Below are 9,878 nucleotides of genomic sequence, written 5' to 3' on the forward strand. Positions count from 1 at the left end.
CTCTTCTACAAATAAACCTTTAAATACAATTCAAGTTTGGCAATGGCAGTTTCTGAGGATAGCTACCAGTTACTTTGCATCATGAGTTACCTCATGATGCGAAGCTTTTACTTCGTTTATGACTTTTTGACATTTAACCCTAAATACAGCTCTCTTTTCTTTGTTTTTGCTTCCCTTTGAATGCTTCGACTTCCTTCGATTCATGACTGTGATAATTAGACGGGAACCTTTTTCAAACACTGACTAAATCCATGTCCAATTACATTACAAAGCAAATGTGAATGGATCCAGCAGACGCTGTCCTACGAACACCACCACCCTGTTGCTGAGTTTCAGATTACTGATGCAGAACCGAAAGCCGCCACTAGGTGGTAATGAAACACAGGTAGCGATTTGTAATGTTAGATGAGCAGCCATGGCTGTTGGAAATAAATCAGCCAGGCCTCCTGCTTTGGCTGTGTGATATGTTCTGGTTTCCTGCTGAGATCTATTACCTGGCTGGGTGGGTAATGCAGTGGCAGAAAAGACTTCAGTCCATCTGCTGTTTTCTAAAGCATGTCCGTCCACTCGACTGCATTGCAGACTGAAATGAATGGAAAAAGACAAAACAGGGACATGACTTTGTCTTCATTAGCATGCACCTAAACGACACCAAACTATTTGTGCGTGCTGTGACGCAACACTGTGAATGCCTTTCACTCGGCCAACATTATCATCGCAGAGATACACACTCATGCGTCACTTTAATCACATGTTAAGCTGACAACATTGACACAACTTGGCAAAACTTGGCTGAACCTTCAGCACCGAGCACATTTGTCAGAAAGCCACAATATAACACATGGTGATACACAACAGCGCACTTTCAAAGAACACTTTAAGAAACAGTAGAAAAAGGTACATAGTATGAAATGTTAGCTCAGGAAACGTACTTTTGAATACGATTTAACACTCAGAAACAAGCAAAGTAAAAAAAAAATTAAAATCATCCCCACGTTGGATTTTTTTCTTCTTTTATCCAAATAGTTTCTTCAGGGTTTTGCGTGCCCTCTTGTCATCACGATATTAACAAACATACAATTTAAATTTGCTTCTGAAGCCACTCGCCGTTTAAAATGTGTTGTTTTTTTTTTTTTGGTTGATGGTTCAAACTACAAACCGAGTGTTATTTTTTGAATGGACTACAGCAGCGTTCACAAATCACTTTAGTCACCTGCAGGCAAGACAACGTCATAGCATGCATGCCATAACCGTATATTAACTGTCAATCAACAACTTTGCTCATCTCAGGTGCACACATTTAAATTCACTGTGGAGAAAAGTAGTCCAAACGTCAAACTACTGCACACGGATGAGCTGTGATGTGATCGGGTGAACTCTGCAAACGTGTTTTTCTCACTGTGTTCCTTCTGTGAAATGAAGAGGTCTACATGCCAGCGCTGGATGGCTCATGTGGAGGAATGCATGCACTTAAGTGTTTTTAATCAGAAGCATTGATGTGCGTGATACAGGTTACAGGTATTACGAAGAACAGATAAGATGCTATTATAATACGGACTGGAAGAATGAGCTATGTGCCCTGCTTAGAATTTCCCCTCGTAGAGCCCTACTTTACCCTGTAGGTAAAACAAAGTGGCTTTTACTTCATTCAACCCATAAAAAGAATTAAGCCTTTGCAGCCATTTTAGCTTAACAGGAAACGGCCAAAGAATCGGGCAAAAGAGCTCAAGTGACAAGAAAGGACAATCACCAAAACTCCTCTCTAGGCTGTATTGTGGAAAAGGATGGGCCTGACCATGCCCGAGAGGATCTTGGGCACGTGAACGCTCACAATCTCAGAGATCATCTCAGGGAAGTTGACGCGTGTCTGCAGGGACTGGGCTTGGATGAACAGATCATACGTGAACTGGTGTAACTTCCTCACAATCTGAGAAGAAAGAGAGAGAGAGAGAGGCAGAGGTCACGCAGAGGTTACAGGTAACAAAGATGACACGCTTAACTGTGTACCGCATCGAAAAAGAGAACAAAGCCTGGAGATAAAAGCAAAGTAACAAATGACATTGAGGCCCGTCTCTTGACACAAGCTTTAAGGGGTGATTTAAAATGATGACACTCATTGTGGCGCTCTAAGCTCCCCAGACAGGATAAAGCCGAAGGGGTCTGAACGACAAAGTCTTGATCAACTCAGGTTTTCTGCCTCGCAGGCCTTGCACACCAATTCCATGCTGCCCTCAAACTCATAAAGTATTTGAAGATCTGAGATGTGAGGGGGAATCAAAGCCAGGCCTTTAGGGTTAAATCCATGGTGCAAGACTCGAGGGGGAATCAGCTGCAGCGATGCCTTCTTCGGGAGGAAACTTTCAAGCTCCACTGGTAACGCCTCAAACACACTCAGGAGTTTTTTTTTTGGACACCTAATTGATTTTTAAAATCAATACAAATTCAAGTTCTACTTGTTTTCAGAAGTAAAAGCAGCTAAACTACCCCCTCTAGTGGTCACATGAATACAGAGAATTATGATTAAAAAAAATAAGTCAAATGTTAAATGTTCTGTTACAGGTAACAGCATCTGACACCTTTAAAAATCTTGATGAGAAAACTCCTGAAGAAAAGGTTCACAGCAGGCATGTCGGTTTGAAATGAAAAGACACTCTCAAAAGGAACTTTGGTTCAGGTTTTGACGAGTTCATTCGTCTCAGCTAAAAGCAAGAGGCTGATTAAATAGGACTGAGCCCATGGATGACATTATACTCTGACTGTAAGCCTTTCATTTGGCATTGCCATGATGTGTACTTTGAAGCTTCTGCTTTAAAACAAAGTTTATGTTTGAGAAGGCAGCTGTTCAAATGATTTGAAGAAAACACTGAAAAATAACATACATTAAGATAAAACATGTGATTAAAGAATTAACTTCAAATAGTAAACATGAACACCTGCATGACTCGAATTGTATTTCTTCTTTAGTTTTGGACACATAAAGCTCTCATGGTATTAGATTTAACACTTAATCACAGTTAAGAACACAATCTTTCAAATGAGGCGTTTTCGAACCTCGCCGTTCTGGGGACATTTTGGAGAGGAACTATCCACCAGGGAGTTCTCTAAGAAGAACTACACATGTTTTAGGAGTTCTAGGGACTCCAAGGCTAGGGGTCCATAAATCTCCACAGAGGGAAAGTCAAACAAAAAGAAGGAGGGATTGTTTTATTCATGTCTGTGGAAGGGGCAAGGACAAAATTAAGTTAGACTGGACACGCAGTCTGCAGATAATGATGCCGACGGAGAATTGGGGGCTTTCTTCAACTCCCTGTGAGCCTTAAATAAATGTTCATGACGCAGGACAGCACGGGAGGATGACTCTATCATTTCTTTTCTCCCTACATACAACGTGCTTAAACTCAGCTGCTGTGTGGGGGTTAAATCCTGGTTATAATTCATGATTATGCTCCGTCTGTGACCTTACTTAAGCAGATTCTAAATGTCAAAACGTAAAGCCTTAATTAAAGGAGTTCATCAAGCAAATTCTGATTACGTCTACTTGTTGAGTGAGTCAACACTTTTGTATGGTAAACACAACGTTTGGTTCCGAGGGAAGTGAACTGGGATCTCTATTATTTGCCGCTCTAGTAGCTTCTGTGACACTTACACATTTCTATAATAAATTGCATGTTTTTATACGGGAGGCAGAACGGTGTCTATTACCGACTGGAGGTAATCCAGCAGCTGCGTGAGCTGAAACAGTCTCTGTGTACGGGTGGTCTCTCCTCTGTGACTAGCCAAGCGGTCCAGCTCCTTGATGTAGGAGGTCCGCAGTTCATCAAAACAACGCTGGCTCTTCAGGCCCTCCACTGGCACTGTGACCACAAAGCCAGAACACAACAATCATTTTTACAACACTTTATCCATCCCATCAATTCTCTGAGGTATGGCCGCACTCTATTGTAGTCATATTTTACTTTCTGAGTTGACATTCAGCCTATTATTTCAAACATGGTCCCAGCTGACTCACGGATGCTGAAGAGGACCAGGGCCTTCATGCAGAGGAACTCTTCCTGGGTGACCTTCAGCATGCAGAACCTCTGGGAGAGCAGCTTCATCCGCACACAGTGTTCATACATACTGGACACTTGCATCCGCTGGCTGTGAGGGGAAAAAGAAACAGCACGAGGTGCCACGAAAGGAGAGGCAGGAAGCCAAGAGAAGGTCAGGACAAGAGATTCACAGACAGATGGAAGACAATTAAATGGAAGCAGAAACGAGGGTGAAGGAAAGAGAGGAAAAAGCAGTTGAGGTGAGGAAATATGAGTATAATGGAAAAAGAGATCGACAGAGAGGCAAAGAAAAATGAGGGTCAGGAACAAGGGCAGGCGTCTCTATTACTATGCAGGTCAGAGCGAGCCCAACAGAATGACAGAGGTCTAATGCAGAGCGAATGAGAGTTTTGCTAATGTTGCTCAAAACGCCGAGTGAGAGCTTCTCTGAGAGAGCCTGAGGCTGGCTTTAGCATTCTGAGTAACACCCGCCTTCAACACGGAAAACTATTTACTGATAAGAGGCTGTGAAACTGTTATTTATGTTCATCATGTACCATGATTTACTTTTCAAAGTCTGCGTTTTTCAAAGTACAAAGTAAAGACAAAAGACCACAGCTGGAACTGTCACTACGCGTTTGACGGAGGCTGGACGAGGTTCACGTGTGGCTTCAAACTTGTAAGAGCGAAGAAGAAGAAATACAATAAAATAGACAACTCAATGTTGAAGCAGTTCTGATGAAGATTTCCTAATGATGAATCAGAATAAATCATCTGATGTCGATCCCTCTGCACGGAAGGAGAAGGAATACAAAGGAAATGTTAAGAACAGAACAGACTTGTTTTCCGTCTCGCCTCAAAAAGCAGACGACATTCATTGTGTGATTCGGAAATTTTTCTCTGAAGCTCATGTTCCCCTGTGTCCTTCCTTCTAATCACGGTGACAGATAAAGTCTCACGATAGTTCAACAAAACCAAATGTCACGATGATTATTACAGATACGAAGGCCCAAAAATACTCTCTTTGTCTGATGAAGAGACGGTGCCACACTCGACAAACTTCTTTAAACTTCATGTGACCCAAACTTGGTTTTTTAAGAACTCTACAGAAATATGCCTTAGGCATTTTTTAAACAGAAGTGTCAAACATTTGCAGGCTCAATCTTCTTTACTTAGCGATGTGTCACTTTCCTTTGTCATATTGACAGTTAATGAGGACTGGACGTTACAAAAATGAGGCAATTTGAAGACTTTGAGGATTAGTTATTAGAAATAGTAATGAGCTACTCCCACTTTTATGATAGATAAAAGATTGATATCGATTAGTGTTTAAAATAATCAGCAGAATAATAAGTCATGAGAAATAGTTAGTTGCAGTTTGAAAAAAGGAGTATTTGTAGCGACTTACTCGTTGAAGACCAGGTCTGGAGCGAAGTAGAGCATGGAGCTGTTGGTCAGTGTGTAAGACCTCCAGCCTAGAGCGAACACCATCACCCCCATCCATGACAACTGAATCAGTGACATCTGGTCATCCACGTGAAGGTCACGGAAACCTCGAAACAAACATTTTTTTTATCAAGCATCACCTCATGCATCCGACACTATGAACACAAAAAGGCTGATCAAATGTTGAGTAAATAGATGTGGAGAGAGTTCAAGCTGATAACAACATGAAACACTGCTGGCCATTTTCAGCCAGAGCAAGGGCTTAAATATGAACACACCCCCCTCTAGTGGTTAATATTTGCACTGACTACTTTTTATAGGCATAGTACAGTATTCGCTGCTCCAATGGGAAGTGTCCCTGGCATACAATTCTTGCAAGTGCTTTTTTCCCCCCTGTGGGCAAAAAACAATGCGGGTCCAATGCGAGCTGCTTAATATAAATTGTAATGGTTTTATAACTCATCTAAATCACTGTGAACTTTGGATTGGCGCAAATGATTTGCCTTCAATGGCGTCATTCACTCTCCTGCTCTACATTAGTTGCTGTCTATGAGATTTGGCCTGACAGGAAGTGCAAACAGTAGTGGAAACACTGCAATTTATCTGAAACCGAAATTATAGATCGGACAAAGCCCCGGCAAAATCCCCCGACATGTAGGTGGGATTAGTTTTCAGACTAAGACCTTGGCCCTGACTAGTTTACCTGGTATTGCCTTGGCCCAGCGCACCACGGTAACCAGCTGTCTTTCCCCCAGCTCGTTGAGGCTGGTGAGCAAGGACGCAGCGCTGTCTGGCAGGGCATGGTCATGTCCTGCATTCACCACAGCTGGCTCTATGGCCTGCAAGATACTCAGCAGGGAAAGACAGGAGCGCAAAGTGGGAGGGATGCTTAGAGCGAAAGACTGGGATGCTGTGCAGAAGAAACGAGACAGAATGGGAAGAGAAGCATAAAAGGAAAATAATATCACATATTTTACGACAAACTGGGTATTTGATCAAAAGTGACAGTAATCCTCACATTGAGCCCTGGCAGCTACACTACCAGGCTCCATGGTGACGTCTTTTCTTCCGCCCCGTTCTCGTTCTCCATGCCCCCAAGAAGTCTGAGCCTGTTCCTCCTCTCCGTTTCTGCTCTGTCCGACTCCCTTTAGCCTGCGACCTAGAATCCATCGCAGACAATACAGACAAATACAAGACCGGCAATAGGGTAACAGGAAGATAAGAAGGTTCCATTTTAAGTTGTTATGTCTGATCATTATACAAGTGACAGCTGGAACAAACTACGATAAAAATGTGTAAATGCGGCTCCTCAAAAATGCCCTTTTGGCCTTTACTAAAATGCTTTTGTCAAACTGTATTTAAGCTGGAACATCTAAATTGTACGTTCTGATCCAATGCATGTGCAGTATCTGACCACCTGACCCCATTTTCCAAAAACACTCTCAACACCCTTTCCTTTTCCATTCTCTCCTTCAGCTCTCTTCTTTAGTTCCTCACCTTTGAGGCTCATCCCTGACATGAAACATCTCTTCAAGCGGCATGAGGCGCAGTTCTTCCGGCGCAGTTTGTCAATGGTGCAGTCGTTCCGGCTGGCACACAGGTGGTTCTGCTTACCTGGTGGAATACAAAAGTCCTGGGGGATGAAGGAGCGTGTTGAACAATGCCTGAGCTTGCACTTCTCGCTACTGCATGTGGGAGTTTGCTGTTAACAAATAAGTTACCCTCATGAAGTCAGGTCACTGTGCTCTGTTTGCATGAGCCAGCATGTGGGTGTGAGAAATTAAATAAGCAGATCAGAAAATGTGTGTTTGTGTGTGTGTGTGTAATACCCACCTGCAGCAGCCCTCTTGAAAAACACTTTGCAGCTGCCACAGGTAACTGCACCATAGTGACAACCTGAGGCATCATCGCCGCACACCTGGCACACTCTTCTGTCGGACAGGTACACACCTGGAAACAAATCCTCATGCCTGCACAAGCACACAAGCACACACGGAAGACACGACTGAGCTGTTTTCAGGACTCACGTGAGGGCACAGCTTGAACATTTTTCAAAAACTGTTTTATATTAGAAAGCTAAAATTAAATTAGAACTACAGTAAGCCAATTTATCCAATTAAACTATTAAAAGAAACCCATCAATGCTTTCATTCATTTCATTTCAAGTCATGCTAAACAGAAATCTGTGATAAAGACCTCTGGACTTAGTATTTCAGGATATTTTCTTCAGCTTCACAAAGTGGAAACATGTTTTTCTTTCAGTCCAAGCACAGGGCAACAGGTGCTGTATCTCTGGGTTTTAAAGCGTCACTGATATTTGTGGAGTTAGTCACAGACACAAATAAGGACAGTGCTTGGAAAGTTAGGGATAAGGTGAACTTTGATTCGGTAAAGCTGCACATAGAAACACATCATGGTCAAGGCCAAGGAGAGCACGTGGTAGGTGCTACAAGAGCAGGGAGCTGAGAATAGTATCAGAGTAAAACCGTAGTACTGAAATAAAAGCAAAAAAAAACCCAATAACAATGTTAAGTACATTTGATTGATTTCTGATGTCTTGGAGCAAATCCAATAAACCTCTGCATGCCCTCTACAAAGATATCTGGTAAGAGATGAAGAAACGCCTCTATACAGCATTATGATGGATTTAATAAAGCATCAAATTCATGACACTTTATCCAGTAACAAAAATCTTACAATGCACAAACAATTGCACAGCTTGGCACATTGGACCACTGAGGCATGGCCACTGGACACTCTGCGGTTCTCTTTTTATTTCTGAATAAAGCCGTGTGGTAGTTCAGAATGTGTTTCTCTTTTTGTGTTAGGACTTCCCTCCCGACAAGCAAGTGCGAACAAATCTTAGGAAAGAGCTTACATTTACCTGAAAGTGCGATCTGTGCAATTCATCCAGACTGCAGGCTCTGTTTTCACCCCGGAAAAGTTGGCATGTCCTTGAGGGATCGCACTTTGGTAACTTTCCACTTGACCGTACCCTTGTGCTGGTACTGCTAGTGTGCCACCTTTACCACCCTGCTCAGCCTTGTTGTACCAAACACAGTGGCATTCATGCCTGGATCCAAAAGAGACCTGCCCACCATTACAGTATTTACACAGCGAATTATGTCCATCAGATTCGCCCCTCTCTGGCTCGGATCGACCGCTATATGCGCACCACATACCCGGGGTCTCTCTGTAGTGGTCCGGATTGGTAGAGTATGCAGGGTAGGATTCCAAAGGTAAGGGAGCCTCCACCTGAGATGGCGCGGACAGCTCATTCAGTGGGTGTATAAAATAGTTTGATTCCTTGCAAACATATCTTGATATAAACGGTCCACGCGTCATGGTGTGCGCGCTGCCCACTTCGCCGGACCCGAGCAGCTCCATGCAGCTCACCTGCTGTATGCCATCCTCGTCCTCTCTTAGGTTTGTTTCATCCAACATGATCCCGTTGCCTTCTAGGTTCATGTTTGGAGCCGCCCCTAACTCCTGGACTCCTCGGGAACTATTTTTCACTGCGGGCTCGAAGTCTGCGAAGGCGCTGCTTGAGCACTGATTCGTGTTGTTGAGAGGTGAAGAGACGCTATCCAAACCCAGTGACACAGACACAGCCTTACACAGCTCAGTACTCGGGCACGCACTGCCGGGGTCCGCATTATCAAACAGATCCCGCTCATTCATAATGAAATAGTTTCCTCTGAAGGAGACAAGCGCAAGAAGGAAAGACAGTATAGTACAGTCGGTACAGTAAAAACGGCGCGCTGGCTGCACGGAGAGCAAATGCAACAATACTTTCGAGGCAAGAAAACACCTACCCTGCGAGACTCCGGTCATATGTCTCCGCGGAGAGGAAACTAAGAGCCCTCTACGTAGGCTGCTACACGGAAGGGACGTCCCGTCGATTTGTTATGTGGGTGAAGGGGCTGTGAACTTTTGATAAAGTAACAGCTCTTTTTTTTTCCACATCAGAGCAACAGTTTGACTGTCTACACTTGATAAGTTCTGTTGGTCAGCCGAAAGAAGGAATTTGAACTCTGACGCGTTGGACGCGTAACATTTGGAAAAAAAAAAAAAAAAGAAATCCTAATTATTAACTTACGGTCTGAAATGAAAACCAACCCAGCGCCGCGCCTTCCGTTATTTCAGTGCAAAACTAACCGGGAGTCTCGCGAGAACAGTCAGGATTTAACAGCGATTAGATAATAAAGCGATACTGTAAAACAAACACTATAAACAATACATATAAAACCACAATATTTACGCTATTTGTGTAAAACAAACACAAAGAAGGCCACAGCTTCCAAGCAACACTTAGTGATAGCAGTCAGGTGCTTTTAGAATAGTTTAATTTAGTTATGTTTGACAAATTCAATATCATGAATGTCACATTTTGTTTTGGTT

General features: G+C 43.1%; 1 protein-coding gene across 2 annotated transcripts; it reads right to left on the reverse strand.

Moving 5' to 3' along the window:
* Nucleotides 1–724: 724 nt before the first annotated feature.
* LOC306829664 (progesterone receptor-like) lies at nucleotides 725–9,552 on the reverse strand. Of its 2 annotated transcripts, XM_079352781.1 has the most exons (10): nucleotides 8,874–9,552; nucleotides 8,362–8,732; nucleotides 7,311–7,447; nucleotides 6,975–7,091; nucleotides 6,496–6,636; nucleotides 6,181–6,387; nucleotides 5,440–5,584; nucleotides 4,010–4,140; nucleotides 3,703–3,854; nucleotides 725–1,927 (listed from the first exon to the last, which is right to left on the reverse strand). In XM_079352781.1, exons 1-10 carry the CDS (start codon nucleotides 9,309–9,311, stop codon nucleotides 1,763–1,765), a joined length of 2,004 nt encoding a protein of 667 aa, XP_079208907.1. In that variant the 5' UTR covers nucleotides 9,312–9,552; the 3' UTR covers nucleotides 725–1,762. The 2 variants fall into 2 exon arrangements, with proteins under 2 accessions (XP_079208907.1, XP_079208906.1); XM_079352780.1 differs by having other exon boundaries at nucleotides 8,362–9,552.
* Between the last annotated feature and the right edge of the window lie 326 nt (nucleotides 9,553–9,878).

The sequence above is a fragment of the Symphodus melops genome (genome assembly GCF_947650265.1).
Source record: "Symphodus melops genome assembly, chromosome: 9".
Lineage (NCBI taxonomy): Eukaryota > Metazoa > Chordata > Actinopteri > Labriformes > Labridae > Symphodus > Symphodus melops.

What these genes read in the sequence shown, in the direction of transcription:
- LOC306829664 (XM_079352780.1), bottom strand. Translation starts at nt 9,311, where the DNA reads ATGACCGGAGTCTCGCAGGGTAGGTGTTTTCTTGCCTCGAAAGTATTG. An exon ending in TTTCAAGAGGGCTGCTGCAG is followed by an intron (nt 7,092 to 7,310) that starts GTGGGTATTACA and finishes GTATTCCACCAG; the next exon opens with GTAAGCAGAACCACCTGTGT. An exon ending in TGCTGGATTACCTCCAGTCG is followed by an intron (nt 1,928 to 3,702) that starts GTAATAGACACC and finishes CTTTCTTCTCAG; the next exon opens with ATTGTGAGGAAGTTACACCA.